Here is a 25828-nt window from a genome sequence, read left to right as displayed (position 1 = left end):
GGCACAGAGGCTAGGGAACGTGCCAGGGGCTACCCAGGCAGGAGCCCCTTTGCCCCCTGCTGCTCACGTGAGGGGTGAGGGAAGCCAGCACACTCTTTCCACCCCGCAGCCTCCGTCTGTCCCTGGGGCCCAGTTTCTCTTCCCATCCATCCAAAGCCAGTGGGCCCACCCTTAAAGAGGGGGTCCATCCTGTGTCTGCTGTAAGGCTGAATTCATGGTTATCCTCCGTGTTCCAGCCCGTCCAGCTCTTGCCTTCCCTTCTCCCTCCCACTCATCCTTCGTTGGTTTTCTCTCATTCTTTCAGCAAACGGTTGTGGGGCTCTTCCTGCTCTGCTACCAGATGCCAGGTCCCAGGAGCCGAGGCTGCAGCGAACATGCCCAGGGCCCATCCTGCGTCTGTCGGGCTGCGGACCTGCGGAGTCAGGCTCCCGTGGCAGGTCTTTCAGTCGAGCCTCTCCCCTGAGATCAGATCCTGTGTTCAGTTGCCCATACTGTGTTTCTAGTGAGTGGCTTCTCAAGGTTAGTGTCTGCCAAGCAGAATTCAGAATCCACCACCTCCTCTCACGGCCTTCGTCTCCTTGGTTAATGGCAACCCTGTTCTTCCATTTGCTTGAACCAGGGTCATCATGCATTTCCTGGAAAGGGCCAGACTGTAAATATGTTGGTGTTCTCTGGCTTCAGAGTGTCCGTTGCAGCTATCCAGCTCTGCCCCCATGGTACAAAAGCAGCCCATAGACAACTCATGGATGAATGGGCGTGGCTGTGTGCCAGCAAAGCTTTATTGCAGATGAGGCAGAGCGCCTGTGGGTTGTTGTTTGCCAACCCTCAGCTTAGGCTAAAAATGTTGTGTTCGTACTCATTTTTTTAGAGTTGGCGTTTAGCTCATGTGTGGTAAGAGACACCTATCTTAAGTATGCAGCCTGACAAATTGTTGCAGGTGTGTCCATCCCTGGAACCACAACCTCGATCCAGAAACAGAGTGTTTCCAACACCTGCAAGTCACCTTTGTGCTCCTTTCCAGCCCAGTACCTCCTCGCAAGGGTGGCTGTGATCCTAGTTGCTGTCATGGTTAATGAGTGTTGTCTGGTTGTTATTGTGATGTCAGCCTTATTGAAGTATAATTTATATACAATAAAATTTACTCTTTCAAGTGTGCAGTGAATTTTGATGAATGTATACAGTCATGCAGCACCACCACCGTTAAGATACCGGACATTTTCATCACTCAGGATGTCTTCCTCTGCCCCCTGCAGTCCATCCCTATGCCCACTCCTAGTCCCTGGCAGCCACTCACCTGACTTTGCTTCCTGCAGGGTTTTTTTTTTCTCCCATTCATGGAAGAGTTTATGTATTTGGTATTACTTCTTTAGAAGTTTGGTAGAATTTGCTTTGAAGCCTCTAGGCCTGGAGTTTTTGTTAATGGAAGGTTTTTAACTCCCAGTTCAATGGGTATTTAATAGATACAAGGCTGTTCAGGCTTGTGTCCTTCAAGGAATTTGTTGATTTCATCTAGGTTGTTGAATTTATGGACATAAAGTTGTTAGTAATATTCCCTCATTATTCTTTGAATGTCTGTAGGATCTGTAATGATGTCCTCCTGTGCCTGTGAGAAACAGCTTTGCTAACTGAAGTGCAGTGTTTTTATACAGTTCCTTTTGCTTTAGTCTGACATTTCTAGTCAGAATGCTGTTTTCCAAAGGTACTTAGGTCAGCAGCTTTTTTTCTCTACTTCATTTTTGAAGACATTTTCTTTGGGTATAGAATTATGGCTTGCAGGTTTGTTGTTGTTGCTGTTGTTGTTTTTTCCTCTCAGCGCTTTAAAGATGTTACTCCATTGTCTTCTGGCTTGCATGGTTTCTGAGGGAAAGTCAGCTGTAATTCTTCATTTCTTTGTGTGCGGTTTGTATTCTTTCTTTGTCAACTTCAAGATTTTTTAACCTTTGGTTTTCATCCGGTTGAGTATGATATCTCTACGTGTTTTTTACCTTTTTTATTTAGTATTTATTTTGCATAGCGTTCTCTGAGCTTTTTGTGGTAGTTGTTGTTTTCGAGACAGGATCTCACTCTTTCCCCCAGGCTGGAGTGCGGTGGTGCTTGGTTCACTGTAATCTTAAACTCCTAGGTGCGAGTGATCCTCCCACCTCAGCCTGCTGAGTAGCTGGGCACATATCATTGTGCCCAACAAATGTTTAAATTTATTTTTTATTTTTTGTAGAGATGGAGTCTCACTTTGTTGGCCAGGCTGGTCTTGAACTTCTGGCCTCAAGTGATCTTCCTGCCTTGGCCTTCCAAAGTGCTGTGATTACAGGCATGAGCCACCATGCCTGGCCTCTCTGGACTTTTTGGGTCTGTGGGATGATAATGTCTCAGCTTGTTGAGGCTGCTATAGCAGAATACCTTAGACAACAGAAATGTGTTTCTCCCAGTTCTCAAGGCTGCAAGTCCAGGATCAAGGTGCCAGCAGATTTGGTTCCTGTGATGGCCTATGTCCCAGTTCCTAGATGGGGCCTTCTGTGTCCTCATGTGGTGGAAGGGTGAAGGGTCTTTCTGGGGTCTTATTTATAAGAGCACTGATCCACTTAATGAGCGCTCCACCTCTATGATCTCATCACCTCCTACAGGCTCCTCCTCCTAACACCTTCAGGTTGGGAGTTAGATTCCAACCTTGGAAGGCACCTTCAGTCTAGAGCGAATGCCCTTCATTCTTTCTGGAAAGTTCTCTGCCACTGCTCTCTCTCTCTTCACCTTCTGGGATTCCAGTGAAACATTTGCTGGGACGTTTGATAATGTCTGGTAGGTGCTTGTCTTTGGTTTTCCTGTTTCACTTTTTTCTCTCTGTTTTGGTTTGGGTCATTTCAGGTTGACTGACTTTTCCCTTCTGGCTGTGTTGAGTCTATGGCAGTGCTGCAGAAGCCTTCTGCATTTCCGTCATGTTTCTAATTGTTGGCATTTCCCTGTGACCCTCTGTGAGTTTCCGTTTCTCTGCTGAACTTCCCCACTGCTCATGCATTTTGTCCATCAAAATTTTCTACTGGGGCCTTTCACATAGAAGCCGTAGTTATTTAAAGTTCCCTGATGGTTCTGAGGTCTCCTCAGTCCAGCTCTGCTAATTGTGTTGTTACTTGACAGTGGTTTGCTCTTTCTAATGTTTTTGTGCGTCTCGTACTTTTTGATTGATTTGACTTCAGATATAGGACTTCAGACTGAGATAAATAATATTTATGCTCAGAAATGGGCATTCCCCTTATACTAGGCCATTTATGTGGGGTTGAGTCCAGCTGGTCAGGGTTTAGCCTGGATTTGGGTTTTGTTGCAGCTGTTTTTACCCTCAGTATATGACCTGGTTACAGATTCCCCTGGAGTTACTTGGTGTTTGGGGTGGGTGGGTGTTCCTGCCCTACTCTCCACAGCGTTGGGCTTCCTCCTGTGCTCACGCTGCAGATACAGAGGTGGTCTCTCCCCACATTGTTTCCCCTCCTGCAGCCGTAGGTTCATTTGCTGGCTGTTGGGAGCGTGGCAGCCGGGTGAGGGTTGTCTCATTGTAGCCTCAGTCTCAGGCAGGCCTGGTCTCAGGAGCTGGGGTTTCACGGAGACCCTTCCCTCTCCCCGCGGCAGTTAAACTCTGCTTGAATCCTTTGCTGGTCTCTAGAGGAGAGTGTTTTCTGCCTCTCCTGCACTCCTGTGGTGGGCCCAGGAAGGCGCCCTGCCCCTTTTCCAGAGACATGAAGTGCTTTTTGACCCTTCCTTAGCCACTGTGGGTGTTCACGGATGCCGTGGGGCCTCAGGGCTCAGCCATTGCTGCCCTTAACCCATAGGCTTGGGCTTTTTTTCTTCAGGGGAGAGGGGCTTCCTGTTTTTCAGCTACAGGGCCGCCAGTCTGCTGGCACCTGTACCCCAGGGGTCCTGCCTTGTCCTGTCTAGGCTTTCTCTTGAGCCCATGGAGAAGAGCTTGTGAGTGGGTGTGGCCGCCCAGGTGGCATCCTTCTTTTTGCCTACCTGGGTGGCCCCTGGGGTCTCCCGTCCTTTCTCTGCTGCAGAGGCCAGTGCTCCCACCTTCTCTCCTGGGACTCTCTTTCGGTTTCAGGCTACTCCATGGCCCTGATGCTTCAGCTGTCTGTTGAGTCCAGGCCTTTTCGTAGTGTTAGGTTCGGGCAGCACTCTTTCCAGCTTCCTAGTCATAGGCAGAAGGGAAACTCTCCGAACCAGTATAAATTGCATTTCTCTAGTTATGAGTCAGCTTGAACAATCTTTTCATATGTTTAAGCACCAGTTTTATATCCTCTGTGTGTAAATTTCCTGTTTGTGTCTTTTGCCCGTTTTTTTTGTTTGTTTGTTTGTTTTTGGTTTCCTTGAAGTTTTTATGAGCTCTTTATATGTTAAGGATAATATTCGTCCTTTGTCTCTGGCATATGTTGCAAATATTTTCTCGCTGCTTGTCTTCTGTTGTCTTTCTGCATTGCTTAGGGGTGTTTTTTGTTTGTTTTTTTGTTTGGTTTTTTTACACCATGCAGAAGTTTTCTTGTTTGCTTGCTTTTATAAAAGCTGTGGCATGCGTCAGTCTTTCCTTTTGTAGTATTTTGATTTTGAGTCCTACTTGGGAAACTTTTCCCTACATAGAGGTTAAAGGGGAATTCATTCTTCTGCCCATACTTTCATTGTTTTCTCTTTTCTGCATTGATAGCCATGAACCATTTGGAGTATATTCTTTTTATTATGTGAGGTATGAACCAATTTTTTTTTTTCCAAATGTCTAAGCAGATGTCTCAGCACCATTTATGAAAAAGTCCTTCTTTGATTGGTGATGCCGCATTTATCATATACTAAATTTCCATATGTACGTGGGTCTATTTTTAGACTTTCTTCCTTATTCCATTGGTCTATTTATATTTTCATGCACAGTTTTAATTATAGAGGCTTTCTAGCATTTTAATAATAGCGGTGTAATTCACATATCCTAAAGTTCACCCTTTTGAAGTGTATAATTCAGTGAATTTTAGTCTATTTACAGTGTTGTACATTCATTACTATCAAATGCCGGAATATCTCCATCACCCTGAAAAGAAAGCCCACATATATGAGCAGTCACTCCCTAGTCCCCCTCCCCAACCCTGGCATCGTCTGTCTGCTTTCGGTTTCTGTGGATTTGCATCTTGCGGCCTCTTGTGACAGTGGAATCACACGTGTGTGGTCTTTGGTGTCTGGCTCCTTCTGCCTTGCACGGTGCTTTCAGGATCTGTTCCTGTTGTAACGCATGTCAGGACTTCACGCTCTAGGACTCTGAAAGTCCGCAAGTGCGAGCCCTTTTTGTTTAGTGTTTTCCCAGTTATTCTTGTGTCTTTGTTTTCCTAGATGAACGGCCTGTGATGAACTGCCTGTCAACCCGTCCAGCTCCATAAAAACGCATGTTGGTATTTTTATTGCGATAGGAAAACTGACGTCTTTGTGATACAGTCATCCTATTGAAGAACAAGGGATCGCTATCTATTTGATCAGTTCTAGTTTTCTGAACTTTAAAATACTTTAAAGTCCCCTTGAAGAGATTTTTCCCATTTCATGTTAAATTTATTCCTAGGTATACTGTGTTCTTTGTTACTGTTGTAAATGGGTTTTTTCCTACCATGACTGTCTCAGACTGGTTTCTGTGTATGCGAAGGCTGTGGATTTCTGTATGTTAATTTTATATCCTGATATTTTACCAAAATCTTTTATTGTTCAGATGTTAACATTGTTTTGCTAGGGTTTTCCAAGTATGCTGTCGTGTCATTTACAAGCAGAGATAATCGTGTTTCATTTCTTTTTTTGTTTTTAATGTCGTGTTGATCTCTTGTTTTACTTGCATTGGCTGACACCACCAGAACAGTGTGGAACAGGACTAGAGATAGCCGGCACCTTTGTTTCCTTCTTGATATTCGGGAATTGTTCCTAGTGTTTTTTATTAAGTAAGGTGCTCGTTTAGGATGAAAGCTTCTTTGTTTTAATCATTATAAGACAGCTTCTTGTGTTTCCATCAGGAATGAGCATTGAACTCTGTTAATGCTGTTTTTAACATCTGTAGAGAAACTCACCAGCTTTTCCCCATAGGTTCCTTAGGTTAATATGGTGTAGTGCACCGATGAGTGTCCTCTTGTTGAGCTAGCCTTGCATTCCTGGGAAAAACAAGCAGAGGGGGTTTTGGGTTTATTTATTAGTGTTTTATTTAGTATTTTTGCATCAGTATTTATAAGATGTTCGTTTGTAATTTTTTCTTTTTCTTGTTTTTAGGTTAGGTTTATTAGGTTTTGGTGACATGGTCATACATGCTTCGTAAAAGCAATCAGATTGGGAGGCTGAGGCCGGTAGATCACGAGGTCAGGAGATCGAGGCCATCCTGGCTAACACGGTGAAACTCCGTCTCTACTAAAAATAGAAAAAATTAGCCGGACGTGGTGGTGGGCGCCTGTAGTCCCAGATACTCAGGAGGTTGAGGCAGGAGAATGGTGTGAACCTGGGAGGCGGAGCTTGCGGTGAGCCGAGATCGCGCCGCTGCACTCCAGCCTGGGTGACAGAGAGAGACTCCATCTTAAAAAAAAAAAAAAGCAATCAGAAAGTTTCCCTTCATTTTCAGTGCCCTGGGACAATTTATGGCACATGGGAAACGTTCGGCCAAATTCCTCTGCAAAACCGTCAGCTGCTGCAGCTGCCTAGTCTTGATTGTTCCTGTCCATGAACGTGGTAGGTCCCTTCACTCATTTCCATGTTCTTCACTTGCTTTTAGTAATGTTTTGCACTTTTCAGTGCTTGCACCTTTTACAGTTTATTCCTATGATTAAAAAATAATTTCCAGTGAGTTTTAATTTTAGGTTTAATTTAGAACTTTTGGACGTAATTTTAGAGAAAAGTTGCCAGATTAACAGGAAAACTTGTGTATATTTTGCCCAAATTTCCCAAATGTTAACACGTCCCTCATTTGGTTTATTCTTTCTTCCCCTCTCTCTGTCTTTCTCTCTGTCTCTTCTCTCTCTCTCTGTGTGTATATATATGTGTGGTTTCTCAGAACTACTTGATAGTGAGTTGCAGACGTGATGCTCCTTGATCCCCAAATAGACAGTGTGTATAGCTACAGCACAGTGATCCAGATCAGGACATTGACATGGACACAATAGGCTTCTCCATTCTAAAGGTCGTGTTCGTATTCACAGGACAGACCTTTTGAATTGTGTTCTTTTTAGCAAAACGTCCTTTCTAGTACCATGAAATCCCAGATCCTGTGTTGGTTTTAGTGATTGTCTCTTTAGCCTCCTTTTATTTCAAACAACACCTCAGTCTGCCTGTCTTTGAGGACATTGACATTTTGAAGATGGCTGGTGAGTTCTTCTCAGTCTGAGTGTCTCTGCCATTTCTCACAGTCACACATTTTGGGCAGGAAGATCATGGAAGTGATGTTCTTCTGTGTATTGTGTAAGAGGGATACGTGGTGCTGGCTTGTCCCGTGGCTGATGATGCTGACTTAGATCATTTGATTAAGGTGATGCCTACCAGCCTTCTCTTATGTAAAATTATTTTCTTACATTTTTAATTTATAAGTATCTTAGGGAAGATCCTTTGCGATTATGTCAATATGCTGTTATTCATCAAACCTTCACATTCTAGCTGTAACATCTGTTGGACATTCTTACCAGAGTGAATGATTATCCTGATGGTTGCTGGTTCCATCATTCCTTCCACAGTTATTAGCTGGCTTTCTACTCTAAAGAAAAGCTCTTCTTGTTTTTTTCCTACTTACTCATCTGTAGCCGTGTGGACTGATGGATTTTTATTTTATTCAATGAGTTATACAGTTCTTATTATTTCTTTTAATGCTCAGATTGTCCACATTTGGCCAGGGAGAGCCTTTTCAAGCTGGTTCTTGTGTCCTTTTGAGATGCCCCTACCTTTATTTGAGTTTTTGCTTACTCTTTTGCATAACAGCATGCTCCATGCTCCAGACTTATACTTTCCTGGCTGTAGCCCTGGAGTCAGCCATTTCTCTAAGACATCTTAATATCTCTTGCTTGCTTTCAGTGAAGAGTGGTATTTAGGAAGCAAGAGCTCTGTGCTGGGTGTGTCCATTGCTATGGGGGTGTGTAGTGTCTCAGCCCTCTCAGTGGACAAAGCTAGGGAGTAGATGTCTGTCATGTACACACTCAGCTATGTAAATGAGTGTGCCTGTGTGATTATATATACCCACACACATCTATATCTGTATTTCTCTGTGCATCTTAAAAACTATGAATTCACGCTGACTCCTCCAAGTTCTAATCGAGTACCACTGCTTGGCGAGTGAGCGCGGGAGTGCTCAGTGTGGGGGGTGGGATGATGAGGACACGCTCCTCTTCCTCCGTAGCTCGTGGTCCAGTGGGGAGACTGCCATGAGGGCAGACATCAGGCCTTAGTGCTGGTACAGGGAGAGCACCGAGGAACCCTGAGTGTAGAAGGCGGGCAGGTAGAAGGCACTGCAGCCATGGGGCGCCAGGCACCTTATTCTAGATCCGCTTTGTCCCTGTGACCTTGATAAGTGATTTTCGCTCCCCAGGTTTTGTTTTCTCATGTTAAAAACTGAGGTTTCACTTAGAGGATTCCTGGCACAGGTGGCTCTTCTTCCTCACCTGGAGCCAGCTGTCTGTCATCACTCATCGTCCCCTTTGATCCCCAGACAGGTCCTACACATCTCCACATGAGACTGTGGCCTCACGAGCAGGTGTGACCAGACGCAGGGCACCATCTGTTGGGCATCCCAGTCTCATGCGAGGGCGTGCGTGGTCTTCACCCTGATATCTCTGGGTCGGTTGGCTTCCAAAGCACCCTGAGGGCACATTCATGGGTGGGTGCCATTTTGGTGGATTCTGTGCACAGTGGGCAGTCGAGTGGAGGGTGGTCCAGGGGACATCAGTCACAGCTTGAAGGCTCCTGTGGGGACCAGTTCGTGGTGTCTGGCCCTTAGGGTAAGTGGCAGGCTGGGCGGCTCAGGATTCTCTGGGAACGCCTTCTTCAGGTTGTGTTTTCGTTTTCCTACAGGGACCAGTGGACCAAGAGGCCACCTTGAAGGAGCTCTGTGGGGGCTGGTGAGAAGCTTAGGGTGGCCTAGGGAAAGGGTGCAGTGGAGCCAGGCTCATGGGGCTGGGGAGGGGCACGAGGCCCCTATGCACCCTGAATCGGAGCTTTAACCCACATCTCTTCTCCCTCTCCTCCCTGGTTCCCGCCGAAAAGGCCACGTCTCCCCAGGCCACCTCCACCGGTGATGGAGCCGTATGACATTTTCTTACAGAGGGCAGGGCCAGCAGCCTCCACACTGAGCTGGAGGAACCAGGAAACAGGGTCCAGAGGCTCCCCGCTTCCTCACCAGGCCCTGCTGTTTCCTCTGGGCCACGTGGTCTTGGGATGGCTCTCCCTGTAGGGCCATCCCTGGCAGATACCAGTGCACAGGGAGCCACAGCTCTCACACAGCCACGTGGGGAGATGACAGAAGGTCCTCTTCCTTGCTGGTGGCTTGGAGACTGGTCTGTTTGAGCGTAGCATGGTGGCTGTGGGCTTCTGGGGGACCAGGACCCCTTCTAGGTGTCTATGCGTTAGGGTGGGGCCAGGGACCCGAGTGTCCAGAGACTTGGAAGTTGGGCTTTGAGTTCCTGCCTGGGACCTGAGAGTGTCTCACATGTTTCATCTCACTGGTCTTCATGCCCACCCTCAGAGATCTCCCTTCTTAGTCTCATTTTACAGATGAGGAAACAGATTCAAGGGCCAGGACTTGCTGGGGCACAGCAGGTTGGAGAGGACTAGCTAGAGGCTGAGCTGGGACTTAGCTAGGTCTTCTGCTCCTGGACTGGGACTGTGCCGTGGTGTGAGTGTCCCCTCCAGAGTTCACTGAAATCCGGTCACCATTGTGATGGTATGAAGAGTGGGACCCCTGAGAGGTGACTGGGTCGTGGTCACTGCTGTATCTGGGGGTGGGCTCCTGATGAGAGGAAGCGCCGGCCCCCGCTTGCTCTTGGCCTCACGTGCTTGTGTGCTTTTCCACCGGAGGCCCCTCCGTCTTGGACTTCCCAGCCCCCAAAACCACGAGCTGAGGCCATCTCTTTTCTTTACAGACTCCCCTGTGTGTGACATTCTGTTACAGCAGCAGAAAGTGGGCTCAGACGGTGTTCTCTGCCTTACACTGAATGCTTTTAGGGATTGTACAGAGAAGTCGAAAGAGGCCGAAAATATCCAGGGCAGGGAGGTGACCTACTGCTGTCAACATGGGTCTGTTGAGGCCAAGTAAGGGAGTCCGCTCATTCATGGTGGGAGGACAGCTCCAGCAGCAACCCCTGAGGCCACAGCTCCGCTGGGGTCCTGGGTCTGTCTCTTCCCGCCTGGGAGTGGGATGCCAGATAAGGAGCACTCTTTTCTTGGGACCGCCCCTTCCTGTGCCGCTGTCTGATTGCTGCCTGTGGAGAGGCTGTGTTACAGGTGTGGTGAAAGCTGCGTGCCAGGCAGAGGAGCTGCAGCATGGCCACCTGTGGAGGTTCCCGGTGGGCAGCTGCCCTGCACAGCAAGCCCTCCTGCTGCAGGCGATCAGGGCGCCTCATCCATCATTCAGTTTCTCCTCTTGAACTTTGCAGTTTCATTTTGCCCGGGAAAATGGTTTCCCCCAAAGGGCAGGCTTTGGGGAGCAGAGGTTTGCGCTGTGGTCTCTCCCTGTGGTGGGGCGCGGCCGAGGGCTCCCGGTGGTCTGCAGCGGACACTGGCTGTTGTGGTCTCTGCCTGTGGTGGGGCGCGGCCGAGGGCTCCCGGCGGTCTGCAGCAGCTGCTGGCCGTGGTCCGGCCGTTGATCTAGGCGTCCGCTCCCTGTGAACTGGCAGCTCCCTCTGTCTCTTCCAGCCTTGTCTGTGGAGCTCGCCTGAGGCTCACTGAGCGAGTGTGAGGGCAGCATGCCCTCCACTGGCCAAGGGCAAGCCCGAGCCTGAGCTCCCTGGGAGCAAGTTCAGCTCCACCCCTGTCACCGTGTTGTTTCCCAGAGGACGGGGAGGCTGGGGGCTGCAGAAAGCCCGTGCGTGAGCCGCCCAGCTGGGGCCAGAGCCTGCCCCAGGATTCACTCCACCACACTGGGTCCGCAGGGGGCACCGTGGAGGCCACAGGTCGCCCTTGCCCTGGCCCCTTGTCTGGGTGTGGGCCCTGGGCTGCTTTCTGTGCCCTCGCTCCTGGGAGGCAGCGCCACTTCCTGCCATTGCCTCTGTTGCTGCATGTCCCAGCTGGTGGCTCAGCACTGGGCTCGCCCGAGGAGCCCATCCCTGCATTCATGTCCTCCAGCCCGAGTTGTCAGGGGCCTCTGGTGCCCTCACTGACCAGGCACATCCTATCAGCTGCCCTCCTCGTTTCCTCCCCCATGGGACAAGTGTGATGCCGCTTTCCTGTCTGTCCCTGTTTGGAGCACAGAGTCTTCGAGAGCAGGCCAGATCTGTCTGGAGCTGCTGTGTCCCCACCATGGTGCCCGGGTCAGAGATTCAGAGAACGCATGCCCGAAGGTGAGGGCGGGACTGCTGTCCGTTTGACAGATGACAAAACCAAGGGCGGGAGAGCTGATGCGACCTCTGTGGGGCCTGGCCCTGCGAGCGACCTGGTCTCAAGCCAGGCTGAGGGGCTAGGGCTGTTCTGGAAGCCCGGCCTGGAGAACACTGTTCCCACCTGCTGGGGGAAGGGCGGCCCAGTCTGGATATCCTCTGCCTGTGTGGGCCCGGCCCCCTGCCTCAGAGGCCCTGTTGGGGAGTCTGACTGAGGGGCTCAAGACCCACGCACTGGCCCCACAGCCCAGGAGTTGGGGACCCAGCCCCAGAGCTGGGGCCGGGAGTCTGGTGGGCAGTTGGGTTGGCCTGCTGCCTGGCCTCCCCTCCTCCTGGGCCTGGGTGCTTTGTCCCAGGGGCGGGCTGAGTTGCCAGGGTGGTGGCATGCCTGAAGTGGGTGTTCCCTGGCACTGCCACTTCCCCCGGCGCCCTGCAAACAGGATCTGGGCAGTGCAAGGACAGACGGCTCCCTTCAGGCTGTCGGGGGTTGGGGGCCCTGGGAAGAGCCGGCGCCAGCCTGAGGGGCATGAGGCCGGAGGGGCTGGTGGCTGGCCTTGGTGGGCACGGAAGCAGCTCGGTAGGAAGCCTTCTTGGGAGCAAGTGGGGCATTGTCCCTGGCCTCCGTCTGGCCTCATTGAGGCAGCCCTGGGGCTCGGGCCATTCTTGGGCAAAACAGCCTGGCAGCCTCTGCCCACCCCTCCGGCCTGGCCCTGCTGCCAGCTTCCGCCCAGCTGGGCTGCAAATGGCTTCTGCAGCCCTTGCCCAGGCCCTCAGCCACATCTGGCTCAGCCAGTGCCCACTCTGCCCTTGCCACACTCCCCCAAGGGACTCCATGTCCCCCTCAAGCCTCGTCCCTGTTCTCTGCCACATCCCCTCCTGGCCGTGCCTCTGGCTGCCCAGCCCTCCCTCCTCTGAGCACTGGCCCTGGCTAGGTCCCCTGCCCATGTGCAGCCCTTATGCTGGCCTATCTTCTCCTGGAGGCTTCGGGGGCCCCACCATGTCCTGAACTCAGCAGGGTGCTTTGGTTGGGAAGGTCTGGCTCCCTCTGTTGCTGTGCCCAGGCCTTCGAGGCCACACCCCACAGTGCCCGGCTGCTTTCCTGGCTTCTGTGCCACGGCCCTTCCCTGCACCCACCTCACTCCTGGGAGGCTCTCGTGGTATCAGGGTGAAGTCTCACCTGAGCGAGTCAGCATGCCTGGGCGCTGACCCCTCCTCCTGGCAGGGCAGCTGTGCCAGCTGTGGTTGGCAGTGCGCTCCTTCTGGGACAGGAGTGGCATGCTGCGGCCAGGGGGTCTGAGGCCTTCTGGCGTGTTTCATGCCCTGCACTGCGGCTGGCTGACCCCGGGCCTTAGTGTCCTCTTCTTGAATGGAGTTGTAACTCCTGTCTCACAGTGTCGTGAGGATCAGCCTTGCTCACAAAAGTGAGGCACCTGGCCAGGGCCTGCTGAGCAGGTGCAGGTGAGGCAGGCAGGCTCTGGGTGGCTGGGGGCCAGTCAGATTCTCTTTTGGGGATTTCCACGGCTCCCCTGTGAATGGGACGCATGAGAGCACCTCCTCATGGACTCGTGTGGCATCCAGCGACGTGAGTGGTGCCGAGTCTCAGGACACTGGCTCAGCACCTGTGAGGGCTGGACTTCTCGTTCTTTCCCCCTCAGTGAAGGGTGGGCCGATCCTGTGGGGGTCCTTGACTGGGGACAGGAGACAGGGTTTCTGGTCTGGCTTGCTGGGATGTGCTGAGGTCAGGGCAGGGCTGGGGTGATGACGCACTGGACCGGGCCAGCCCTGGGTGAGGACGGCTTCAGCAGGTGTGCAGCCTCCCCTAGGCAGGGAACAGGTGGGCGTCTACGTCTTATGGAGCGTGGCGATGCTCGGCCTGACATGTGGTCAGCATCGGGCTCTGAGGTCAGGTATGGGCAGGAAGGTCAGGACGGGAGCACCTGGCTGGCCTGGTGGGGGCGTGGGCTGGCTGTGGGGTGGAGGAGCAGGAGCAGCATGGGGGAAGCCAGGGCACAGCCTGGCAAAGGCATGGAGGTGGGAGGCAGCCTGGGTGAAACAGGCAGAACCCCCAGAGAGCAAGGGCGTGGGGCAGGGGCGCAGCAAGAGCTGAGGCTGGGGCAGGACAGGGCCCAGCTCCTAGACACCTTGGGTGCTGGTGTGGGCACAGGGGCCACTGCTGGCTGGGGCAGTACTGGGGAGGGCTGGACCAGCACAGGATGGGGGTTGAGTCGGACACTGGAGGGAAGCGGAAGCGTGGGGCACCTGGAGGGTTTGGGTTGGTACAGCTTAGTACCCTGTGGCCCCTTGTGTGGTCTCCTAGCGATGGGGGGCTTGCACACACTGGGTTCCAGGTGTCCCGAGTGGCTGGCCAGGCGGGGCTGTTAGTAGGCAGAAGACACGTGTTCCCAGACCAGCCGCCTCTGCCTGCGGTGACTCGGCGGCCCCTCCCACAGGTTGGCCTTTGTCTCTGTGTTGGCTGAGCAGACACAGAGGTGTTTCATGTTCCTGTGTGCAGCAAAATGAAATTGTGAATTTGGTCAGGTGGTCTCTTTGGTGGCGGCTGAGCAGCTCACGAATCTTCACTCCCCTCCGCATGCCTGGCCGGAGCAGAGGGAATTTGGGCAGCCTTCCAGTCCCCCCTGGGGGCTCCAGCTCTGATTCAGCTGAGCTCTTTCAGACTTGAATCTCTTCCCTCCTCCCGTGAGTGCTCCTACCTCTCATGAGCCCTCCTCAAGCTTCCTGTGCTCCCCCTTGTCCTGAAACCTAGCAGACCCCGCTGCCCTTTGCAGTGATGGCCGCTGGCTGCTCCTCCTTGTCCTGAAACCCAGCAGACCCTGTTGCCCTTTGCAGTGATGGCCGCTGGCTGCTCCTCCTTGTCCTGAAACCCAGCAGGCCCTGTTGCCCTTTGCAGTGATGGCCGCTGGCTGCTCCTCCTTGTCCTGAAACCCAGCAGACCCTGTTGCCCTTTGCAGTCTCATGGAGCCTCCGTCGTGGCTTTTGTGACCTCTGGTTAACATCCCCCCAACTTGTCCCCATCTCCTATGTTGTCTGTGGGGCCCTCTCCTCTCTCCACAGAGGCTTCGCTCCCTGGGAGTTCTCTTCCTTACAACTGTCCCACTACACAGTGAACTCCCCTTCTGCATCTAGCCCCACCTCCAGGGCTTTGGGTATCTGCTTGCCTGCGGGAGCCCCTCTGCGCTCATCCCTGCACACGGCTCCCCTCACTTTCTGGCATGAGGAAGTCAAAGCACTGTCCGCATGCCTTCTGGGCCAGAACCTGGGGCTTGTCCTTGACTCTCCCTGGGTTCAGTGCCAATCCCTAGCTCCACCCTCCCTCCCTGCCCAGGTCCTGGTTCCTGCCACCACCTGCTCACTGCCCTGCCAGCCCCTCACGTGCCCGCAGCAGCTTGCTCTCGATCCTGAAGCAGAGGGAGCTCCCCAAACACAAGTCTCATGTTAGGTCTGACTGACCCCCCTCAGTGCCTCACCATCATTTTAGGTGATGCCAAGTAGTACCCTGTGCTGAGGACCCCCTTGAGCCACTTTCTTGGGACTGCTGGACCCTCCCCACCTGGGGTTTGAGCACCTCTCCCCGAGTTCTCTGAAAGCCTCTGCAGCAACCCTTGCCCAAGACGGCTTGTGCTGGCTCCTCCATGGAAGTTCATGTCCTGAGGCCGGGACAGGCCTGCTCTGCTGGTGTGGTGGCACTGGGGCACGAAGGGTGTATCTGTAGGACTGGGCCATGCCCTGCATCAGCTGTGTCTCCCTGTGGCCTGTGCGGCCATCTGGGACAAAGCTAGGTGCTCTGGGGCCGCCTCCCAGGGATTTAAGGAGAGCCCTGGATGCTCACCTGGCTCTTGTGTGCTGAAGGCACCCCCCGGACAGCCCTCCCCTTGGTTCCAGACACGTCTTTCTAGATGATGTTTCACTGGAATTCTACAAATTAAGGTTTAATACTTTAAAATTATACGTTCATGTAGTTTAGAGAGTAAATGAGTTAAATGAGTTGTACAAAGTTAATTAAGAAAAACAGTCATCCCCAGTCGCCCTCCATCCCCTTTCCCAGACTCATCTATGCTGATTCTTCTAGTAGATTCTTTTGATGTTGCTCTCTAAATAATAGACCTCTATTGCTACTTGATTTTTTAAAATGTTTATGCATTATCAGCTTGCAAGATGAGGATTCAGGTCTGTCTGCACACACCTGCTGTCTCACAGGTACACACAGGCAAACACATGCCCACCACATGTGTGCACACATGCATGCACACACACCCAGGGGCACGCACACACGTGTGCACGCACACACGTGTGCACACACTTCCTGCTTCCCCTCCTTCCGGTGTAGCTGCAGTGTTGTCACACTCTCAAGGAGACCAGGGCTTTCCTAATTAGAACCATACGTGCTGCTGGAATCAGCCCAGTCATAGGAAACCGGGATGATTTTATTCTCTGCTCAACCTTTGGTTTTCCCTGGAGTTTGTAACTGCCTTTGTTTGCTTGGCATTTTTTGTACTTCTTAGGAGCCTGAAGCCCTCCTCTAGCTCTCAGTCTCACGTTCCTTCACATCAGCGGTTTGGCTTTTGTCTTCTTGAAGAAGGCTCTCTAGAACGTTCTCCTGGGGCCCTGTCAGTGGGCTGCCCTCCTTGCCTGGGCACAGCTTTTGCCCTGGGTCCCCTTCAGCTTCTTCTGGTTGCAGGCGGTCTAGGCCTTCTTCCCTCCTCACGGTTCCTGGTTCTGGCAGAGCTCACCCTCGAGTACCTCGCCGAGAAAACGTGTGGAGGGGTGGTCTGGGGACCCCCGGTGTTGGAAATGGCCTCCTATGGCCCTCACACTAGTTCTGCCTGCTCTGAAGCTGTGGGGATCTCCCCAGTCACTGTGGCCTCTAGTGCTGGATGTGGGACTTGGTTGCCTGTGGACAGTCTCCTTGTCTGGGTGTCCCGAGGTCTCCCGGGGCGTGAGGGGCCCCTACCCAGCTTGAGTGAGCTCTGGCTGGGATCCATGTGAATTGCTGTTCCTGACGATTCTCTTCCCCTGGCTCTCCCGTCCTCCTTTCTGAAGCTCCGCTTCCTCCGATGGAGAAGTGCCTGTGCAGGGCCGGTGGTTTCCTCTGACTCCCCGTGTCTTCGTGCTCTGGTTTCTGGAGGCGCTCGCTCTGCCTGCCCCTTCTATGGAGCCCTTTGCTGCTGCTCCCAGTGTTGACTTCTCGGTGCTCCTCTGTGTTCTCTGAAAGTCCCTTTCTTGGTGTCCCGTTCCTGTGCTGGGGCTGTGAACACAGCCTTTGTTATGTGGGCTCGTTCCTTTGAGGGCAGTACAGAGAACACAGGCGTTGGAACCAGACTGCCCGGGCCTGAAGCCTTCTCCACCCGTTACCAGCTGGGGGACCTTGGGCAAGTTACCTCACCTCTCCGTGCCTCAGTTTCCTCAGCTGCAAGGTAAAGATAATTGTGGCCCCAGCGTGGAGGGTTCTGTGGCTGGATCTGCGCGAGCAGTAAAGCGCCTGTGTGGTTGTCGTCATGCGCCGAGAGTGAAGGAAGTGCTGGCTGCTGCGCTGTTCCGTGTTAGAGAGTTTTCTCTCTGGATAGTGTGTGTTTCCTCCACACTGTGTTTCCCCCGTGTGTCTTGGGCTGTCTTCCACATCTGAGCTTTTCCCGATGAGGCCCCGACCCGTGTGTGGAGCTCTCTGCTTGCTGGGTTGAGACTTGCCTCTCACTCGGGGCTCCGGGAATCCCACCCGCCCTCAGAGCCCACCCTCCCCTGGGGCAGCAGACATCTCCTGCCTCCTGTCTTCCCCTGAGACCCAACTTCCTGCCCACCTCCCCATCCCAGGCAGTGTGGAGAGAGGGGACTGGGCAGGTACCTGGGATGGGAGGCCTGAGACCCGTGGAGAGAGGGGCTGAGCACCGCTCTGCCTGCCGCCTCCCTGCGTGGGGCTGGACGTCTTCATGTGCCTCGGTTGAACTCGGTGCAGCGGCAGCTTGCATCAGCAGCAGGTGTGAGTGTGGCAGTCCTGCTGGGCCTGCCCAGAGGGTGCCACGGCTGTAGGACGGCACTGCTGTCCCTGAGGGGTTTTGTTTTTGGAAAATGCAGTGGTTTTTAATAAAGATGTTCTCTGTGTTCACAGTAAGAGCTTTGTTATTTAAAATGAATTACTACGGTTTCAGAAGGCTGCATTTGAGTTCCTAATGCGGTGGGTGTTGGTAGGTGCGATCCGCAGCCACCAGAGCTGTTTGGGTCCCGATTGTTCTGAGCGGGGCAGCGGGGCCCACTGGGGCCGTGGTGTCCTGGTGCTGCCCTGCTCTGGGCGGGGCTGGATGGCACAGGCAGGCATCTTGCTCAGAGGCAGCGTGGGGGTCACACCGCCTTCCCCAGCCCTAGGGACTTGGGCCTGCCTCAGCTGGCGTGAGGCTCACTTTGCTCTGAAACCTGCCTTCGTGCTTCAGGTGTTTGTGTGGGAGATGTTTCTTGCCCTCCCACACAAACACCTGAAGCACGAAGGCAGGTTTCAGAGCACACCTTGCCCTAAGGTGTTTAGAACTGAGTGTGGCCTGGCTGGCAGGCTCCATAGTGATAGCGTTAGGGTCTGGGCCAGTCAGAAGCTGCCCGCACAGGGACCCCTGTACACAGGGAGGACGCTCTGGCAGTGTCTGGGCAGGAGAGCTCCCGTTGTCCTCTGGTCGTTTGCTCTGAGTCCCTGGAGCTGCAGGCCATGGGAGGAGCGGTTTGGGCAGGATGCCCAGCTCCCCAGGCCAGGGATAGCTGGTGCCCCAAGGATGGCACTAATGCTGTGAGTTACGTGTTTAGTGCTTACTGTTCGCCATCTGTAATGTGTGTCTGATTGCATCTCACAACAGCCCTAAGACGCAGGTCCTCTTCTTCCCCTTACTTCACAGATGAGGAAACTGAGGCCCAGAGAGGCCCCGTGGCTCTTGCCCAGCTGCACAGGTTGCACTCAGCCAGGGCAGAGCCACCCCGGGCCTGACCCAGCCCCGCTACTGTGGAGTGCGGCTCAGGACAGCGGAGCTGGAGATGCTGGCGGGCTGTGTGAGCGCAGGGTTCTCAGCCTGGCCTGGGCCTGACTCACATGCAGTGGATGCTGTCCTGCCTGCATGGCGGGGGCCCTGCCGGGACCCAGTGCTCCCAGAAGCCAGCTGGGATGCTGGTGGTGGGGGTTGGTCTTTAAGAGCCGGCCAGAGGGCTCACCTTGCTGGGGGTCCCTTTTGGGAGGGCATGGGGCACATCTTCCTCAGGCTGTGTTTCTGTGTTCCTACAGGGACCTGTGGACCAAGAGGCCACCTTGAAGGGGCTCTATGGGGTTGCTGTTTGGGGGCTGGTGAGAAGCCTGGAGTAGCCTAGGGAATGAGTACGGTGGAGCCAGGGTCCTGGGGCTGGGGAGGGTCAGGAGGCCCCTGTGCACCCTGAATTGGAGTTTTAATCCCCATCTCTTCCCCGTCTTCCCCCTGGTTTTCCTGTTTCCTCCAGCTCAGTGTGGAGGCTGCTGGCCCTGCCATCTGTAAGAAGATGTCGTACGGATCCATCGCTGGCGGAGGTGGCCTGGGGAGCCGTGGCCCTTTTGGGGGACCTTCAAGACAAGGCTATCAGCCCCTAGGTAATGATAGTAGCTGGCAGTGGGGGCAGGGAGGAGGGGATGGCAGTGGGTAGGGTCCCCACTGTGTCATGCTGATGGCTATACACCAGTTCTGTTCTGTTGAGGAAAGTGGCCTGTGTCCTGAGATGGGGTGTGACTGCTGAGCTCAGGCGATTCAGGCCCCTGGAAAGGAAGCATCAGGAGTGGCTGTCCTGAGTGTGGGCAGACCTGAGTGTCCCAGTTCATGCTAGGCATGGAGCTGGTGCTCGGAGAACCAAAGCTGCTGGTGGGTGGTGCTCGGGGTGTTTGGAGAATGGCTGAGGGGATGCAGGATCCTACCTGGCCTTCCTAATGACGGTGTGGAGCAGGCGGCACTTTGCACTCCGTACAGAGGAGGAAGCTGAGGCCCCTGGGGCTCATAAACCTCACCCCAGGGTCGTGCAGCTGGTGCAAGGTAGAGCTGGGGTTTATTTCTAGGTATTTCAGAGCGTATTTTAGACAGGGGTGCGCTGGGTTAGGATGGCAGCAGGAGGACAGGGGTGTGCTGGGATAGGATGACAGCAGGGAGGACGGGTGCGTTGGGATAGGATGGCAGCAGGGAGGACAGGGGTGCGCTGGGATAGGATGGCAGCAGGGAGGACAGGGGTGCGCTGGGATAGGATGGCAGCAGGGAGGACGGGTGCGCTGGGATAGGATGGCAACAGGGAGGACGGGGTGTGCTGGGATAGGATGGCAGCAGGGAGGACGGGGTGCACGTGGCTATTGGTGACATCACCAAGTGCTCCTCCTCATCTTGCCATCACCACTTAGTGCCTTGCTGCAGGCCAGGTGCTCTAGGATGCCGTCATCCTTCCTGCCCACTGGGAGTGCTGGGCTGGCCTGGTCTCCTCCCGCTTCTGCCTCCCTTTCCTCCTTCCCGCCCAGACCATTGGTCCAGCGTGTGCTGTGTGCCAGGAGTTGGGCAGGAGGCAGAGAGACAAGTGAGTCCTGTGCCCTTGGGGGCCCGTGTTCTGACTGGGATAGTTCTGAGATCCTCTTTCTTGAGTGCTAGGAAGGAAATGACCCAGGGACTGGGACTGCCAGCCCAGAGGGGCAGGCTGCGTGAGCTGAGGAGGTGAGGGAGGGCCCTCGGGGAGGGGGTGCTTAGTGGAAAGTAGAGGAGGACCCTGGAGGAGGCAGCCCCGGGAGACCTAAATGAGGGTGTCCTGGGAGGCCGGTGTGGATGGAGATTCCTTCCCTGGGCCAGGGGAGCCTGCGGGGCCTTAGGCAGGGCACGGTGTCAGCTGCTTGATCTATATTATGTTTAAAAATGTGTTCCGAGGGACGCTGAGTAGACACAAGACTGGGCGTGTGTGCGCGTGTTCATGGGGTGTAGATACGGGTTCAGATCTAATGGTTTGGAGGTGGTGAGCCTGACCCCCAGGCCCCTGCTCCTTTACCCTCCCCACTCCTTTGTCCTTGCCCTAAACTGTGTATGTGCTGCATCTTGCTGGTTCTTCACAGTTTTGCTTATGTGTGTGCATATCCCTGAGCCGTATGTTGCTGAGCTGTGCAGGTTTTGAACTTCCCTGGACTCAGACGATTTGTGGGGCTCCGGGTTATGCTACTTTTACACGTTGTGTTCTGAGAGCCTCCACGTTTCGCATGGCTGCGGCCCCTTCGATTTCGTGCTGCATCATGTTGGGTTCTGTGAGCACACTGCGGCATCTGTGCGTGTTCCGCATCTCAGGGATGCTGAGGCTGGCTCCCGTGTCCTCCCTCACATCCTGTGCCCATGGCCAGGGCCTCTGCTGGCACACGGTGGGTGGCATTCCTGGGCCGGGCCACCTGCAGCTGAGCCGACGCGGGCCCCACCCAGAGCCCTCTTTGCTCCACGTCCTTGTCAGTACTCCGGGGTGTCGGACGGCGACGTCTTGCCAACCTGGTGGGTGTGGCTTGTCCTCTCTGGTTGGAATGGATGTTTCTCTGATAATGAATGGGATGGATCCCCTTTTCGTGTTTATCGGGCATGTGGGTCTTCCTGCCAGGGAGCACTGTTTGTCTGCTTTTCTCTTGGGTTTGCCTTGTGCTTATGGGTTTGCAGGCTTCCCTCCTGTGCTCTGGAGACGAAAGCCTCATCAGGTGGGTTTACACAGCCCGACCCAGGCCCGGCCAGCTTCTCGCTGGGAGGCCTGCTGGGAAGCAGAAGTTCTCAGCCAGGGCAGCCTTGCGTTGATCCATTATTCCCTTCGGGACTTGCACTTTTCTATTTAGTAACTTCCATCACGAGATGATATTGCTGCCGTCTTTTACTTCCCTCTGAAGATTGAACAATCTGTTTTTCATATTTAAGACTTTAATTGACCTTTGATTTTTGTTTATGGTGTGAGGTGGGATGAGTGTGGAGGGGAAACTGTGATGTTGTTTTTTCTCTGTTTGAAGAACAAATTGTGTGGACTGTGGAACTGCCTTTCTTCTGCAGACCTGCTGACAGCTCTGTGATAAAGTTTTCATTTGGGTTCTCTGGTCAAGTTTGCTTTTCATATGCCAAAATCCACCTTAATTTCTATAGCTTTACTGTAATTCTCAATACTTTTTAGAAAAAATTGCGCTTCTTATTTTTCTACAGAAGTGTCTCGGGTATGTTTGGTGGTTTGAGGTTGACCGTAAGGTTTAGGATCACCTGTTGCACCCTGGAGCTTTGACTGGGTTTGCCTGGCGTCCCTGCGTCCACGTGGGGAGACGTGACTTCTTATCGTTCTGAGGTATCCAGTCCGTGAACAGACACACGTCTTTATATTTATGGGGTTTTCTTTAATGTTTTTCAATGAAGTCATATAACTTTCTCTATAAAGATCTTACATATCTTTTCTTAAATTCATTTCAACAAAGTAAAAACTTTTTTTTCCTGCTGTTGTAAGTGGTACCATTCCGAATATTACATTTTCCAAATGCTTCTTGCTGGTGTGTGCATGCAATTGTCTTTTTCTAAGAAACAGAGTCCATTTTATTTAATTTTTGAATATTTTATGTTTTGATTTTCTAAATGTGGAAATTTTCAAACACATCGGAGTAGGCACAGACACGTCGCAGCCCCTGGTGTACCTCAGCTTCCCCTCACTGCTCGTGGCCAGTGTGGCCGTACACGTGCCCCCAAGCTGTCCACGTGCGGTGTCATTCTGGAGTGAATCCCAGATAGCAGATCATCTCATCTGGTAATATTTCAGCGTGTCCTCAAAGAGAAGGACTCCTTTTATGTGTGACCAGATTTCCACTGTGACAGCTCGTTTGGCCGCTGTACACAACCTGCAGTTGAAGTGGCCGACGGCCTCTGGGAGTGTCTGTTTCAGAGATGCTGTTTAACATGGAGCCTCCCGAGATCCCGTGCTACGACTGACCCGTGCTCCTCCTCCGAGTGTGTCTTTGTCTCTGGCTTCCCTGTCTCTTTATTTCCCTCCACGTTTATTTGTGGAAGAAACCAGACTTTTCCTGTGTGGTGTCATGGATTTTTGTGTACTGGTTTGTGTCCAGCCAGGTTGCTAAACCCTTTTTATTGTAATGATGTGTCTGTGGAATCTTTTGAGCCTTCCCTGTAGATGGTGGTGTTTGTGCATGATGACAGCGTTTCCGCTCCTTTTCCAGCGCTTTCGTCTACTATGTATTTCTTTTCCTGGCTGGAACCTCTACTGCAGAGCTGAATGGAGACGGTGGTTCTATTCTTGGTGAGTTTGTGGAAGAACAGGATTATGTATTCCTTGAATGTTTCTGGGATTTTGCTGTTAAACTGTGCGGATCTAGTGTTTTCCTTTGTGGAGAGATTTTCTGACTGCCAGGTAATTCCTCTAGTTGTAAAACGTTATTCAAGCTTTCTATTTCTTCTTGGGTCAGTTTTGCTAAGTTGCATTTTTCTGGAAATTCTACTGTTTTATCTAAATGTTCAACTTACTGAAATTAAATTGTACACAATAGCCTTTTGCTGTCAATTGTGACACTGGGGCACCCTCATGTAATGATTAAGATGCAGATGCAGAAGCTGGCCTGCCCTGGTCCCAGCCCTGCCCCCCCTGCCTGCCCTGGTCCCAGCCCTGCCCCCCCTGCCTGCCCTGGTCCCAGCCCTGCCTGCCCTGCCTGCCCCGGTCCCAGCTCTGCCAGTCACAGCGTGCCAGCCCTTCCTGCTTGGTCCCTGCCCTGTCTGCCCTGCCCTGTGTACCCACCCTGCCTGCCTTGGTCTCAGCCCTGCCAACCCTGCTGCTCATGAGCTTTGTGAGCTCAGGGTGGGGAAGGGGAGGCGAGAAGAGGCCTCCGGCCCGGGGGTCATGCAGATGGATGCATCGACACCCGTGAAGCTTGGGCAGGGCCGCTGAGAGCTGTTGGTGGCTGCTGCTGCTTTCACAGCCTCAGATCCTCAACCACGTCCCCTTTCTCATTCCTGATATTCTGTATTTGTACCTTCTCTGTTTTCTTTTATAGTCAATATCAACAGAGACCCCGCAGTTGTGCAGGTCTCTGCAGAGACGTGGCTCCTGGCTTCCCCCTTCTGTGCGTGCGAGTTTTAAATCGTGATTGATTTCTGCTCATAGTTTCATCATTTCACTCCTTTCTTTAAGTTGATGCTGTTTTATTTTTCTGACTCCCAGATTGAATATTTACCACATTCATCATGAATATGGTAACTATTCGTTTCTAACAAAAGCATTTGAAATTAGAAATTTCCCAAGAAACTACTTTAGTTGAATGTCACACATTTTGGAATGTACAGTATTTTAAATTTTTGTTCAGTTCTAAATAACTTTCCATTATGATTTCTTTGTTTAGGAATTACTTAGAAGTTTAATTCATCATTTTCAAATGTACTTTTTTCCAGTTGTCTTTTTAAAGTGATTTCAAACCCGCTTACACATCTGAAAGAAAAGCACCAGTGTCGTCCGGGTTTGTTGAAAGTTGTCATGGCCGGGGCTGCTTCTGGGGTGCGGGGGCAAGCCTGACTCAGCCTCCTTTGCTCCCCTCAGCTCTTGGCCTTCTGTGTGGGTGGGGCCTTCGAGGACCCTCAGAGCTGGGCACGGCCTTCCAGGCAGGCCAGTGGGGCCTGGACGAAGTCCCCATGGGTATAGGGTCAGCTGCATGTGCCCAGTCCCTGCTGTGTGCCGAAGTCCGGCCACCCTAACTGGGCAGCACCTTAGGGCCCTCGCGTCGTCATCACGTCATCTGGACAGAAGCAGCAAAAAGCCAGCTAGTGAGTTATCAACCCATAAATAACTCAAGTACACAGAAGAAAGCTCCCCAGAGCTCCATGCAAACCGGCCAGGTCTGTGGACAGCTAGGAAATGTAGCTGTCTCCTCATCGCACCAGCAGTGGTCAGCCTCACAGTAACCTGGCAGGAAAGGAAAATGTCAACATGCCCTTGGCAGCCTGGGGTGGGAGCACGGGCCATGGGGTGGGTGGGTGTGGGGTGCTGGGAGCAGCCAGCTTGTGGCAACCTGCGGTGGGAGCAGAGGCTGCTGGGAGGGTGGGCAGGGGGTGCAGGGAGCAGCCCCCTTGGGGCAGCCTGGGGTGGGAGCAGGGGAGGGTGGGCGTGGGGTGCCGGGAGCAGCCCCCTTGGGGCAGCCTGGGGCGGAAGCAGGGGCCACAGGGTTGTGGGGGAGGGTAGGTATGGGGTGCCAGGAACAGCCAGCTTCAGGACACCCAGGAGTGTTCCTTCTCTTAGCCCAGCCATACTTCCTCTTGGACTCTGTCTTGGGAGACAGACACACAGTCAGAGGTGTTCAGCACGTATGATCTGTGTGAGTGCTGACTCAGAAATCCTGTAAGTACCTGGCTTTAGGGAAACGATTGTGTTACAGCTGGGATAGAATTCGATGTGGGCATTAACATCACATTGTCAAAGGCCCTCGAGTGACCTGTGCGCGTGCTGTGATTTGTGGTGAATGTGGTGCGTGGAAGAAGCAAAGCCACACATGCAGTGTTTGCCTGTGGAAGACAGCCGCCCAGCTCCGGGGTTCATCATGTTTATCTCCGGATGCTGTGATCTTTATTTTTTTATTTATAACTGTCTGCATTTACATTTTTTCTGTAATTTGTGGGTATTATTCTATTCAAAAGCATACAGTAAATATCCCAGGCCTGTCCCTGCCATGTCTGGATTCATGTGGCTCGGGTGGGCAGAGCATACTGGCACCTTGAGGGGCGTGGGGAGCAGTGTAGAATAACGTGGGTGCAGTGGGTAGGACCTGGACTTGGGGTAAGTGGATTCAGTGTGGTGGGGTGATGGCGTGTTCTTGAGTGACAGCAGGGCCTGTGGTCTCTCTGGGGGCCTGTGGGACCCCTTTCTGAGCAGAGGCTGAGCTCAATTACCAAGTGCCTGGATCCCCTCGCAGGCCATTGTCTGGGGTTTCCGGCCTGGAGAGTGTGTCTCTGTGCAGAGAGAGGATGGTGTGGATGCCAGGGGAGAGGGGCCTGCCGGGAGCTGGAGGGACCGGCCCTGCTCTCTTTGGCGGTGGCGGGGGCGGCCATACTGGAGGTTCATCTCATCAAACACTGAGAGGCGGCTGTGACTTGGGGCCCCTCCAGACCTTGGCCAGTGCCTCTCTCATGGGTGCCCGGTTTTCCTAGGGCAGCGTCTGTCTCCAGACTGTGGCTGCTCCCTCCCTGGCCCCTGAGAGGGTTGTCATCTGACTCTGATCCACTTTACTGCACTTCTTTGCCCTGTGGAAA

At 53.1% G+C, this 25828-nt stretch overlaps 1 protein-coding gene across 22 annotated transcripts in view; it reads left to right on the top strand.

Annotated features, from left to right (window-relative positions):
- The window catches only part of TSNARE1 (t-SNARE domain containing 1), a 136400-nt gene that overhangs the window by 31990 nt on the left and 78582 nt on the right, over positions 1-25828 (top strand). For 14 of the 22 annotated variants that reach the window (XR_004435459.1, XM_033203358.1, XM_033203357.1 and 11 more), the window contains exon 2: positions 19032-19158. The exons of 3 other annotated variants lie outside the window; for them this stretch is intronic. Coding sequence is in view for 18 of the 19 variants with exons in the window: in XM_033203358.1 (XP_033059249.1) it covers positions 19071-19158 (88 nt within the window). In the remaining variant the exon portion in view is untranslated. Of the gene's footprint in view, positions 1-14499; positions 16985-18822; positions 18913-19031; positions 19159-25828 lie in introns of those variants that run through there. 5 more of the 22 variants (XM_033203354.1, XM_033203353.1, XM_033203352.1 and 2 more) reach the window with 2 other exon arrangements.

This window comes from Trachypithecus francoisi, unplaced genomic scaffold (assembly GCF_009764315.1).
Source record: "Trachypithecus francoisi isolate TF-2019V2 unplaced genomic scaffold, Tfra_2.0 Lachesis_group7, whole genome shotgun sequence".
Lineage (NCBI taxonomy): Eukaryota > Metazoa > Chordata > Mammalia > Primates > Cercopithecidae > Trachypithecus > Trachypithecus francoisi.
The sequence above is the reverse complement of the archived record's forward strand: the minus strand, read 5'-3'. Positions and strand labels throughout refer to the sequence as shown.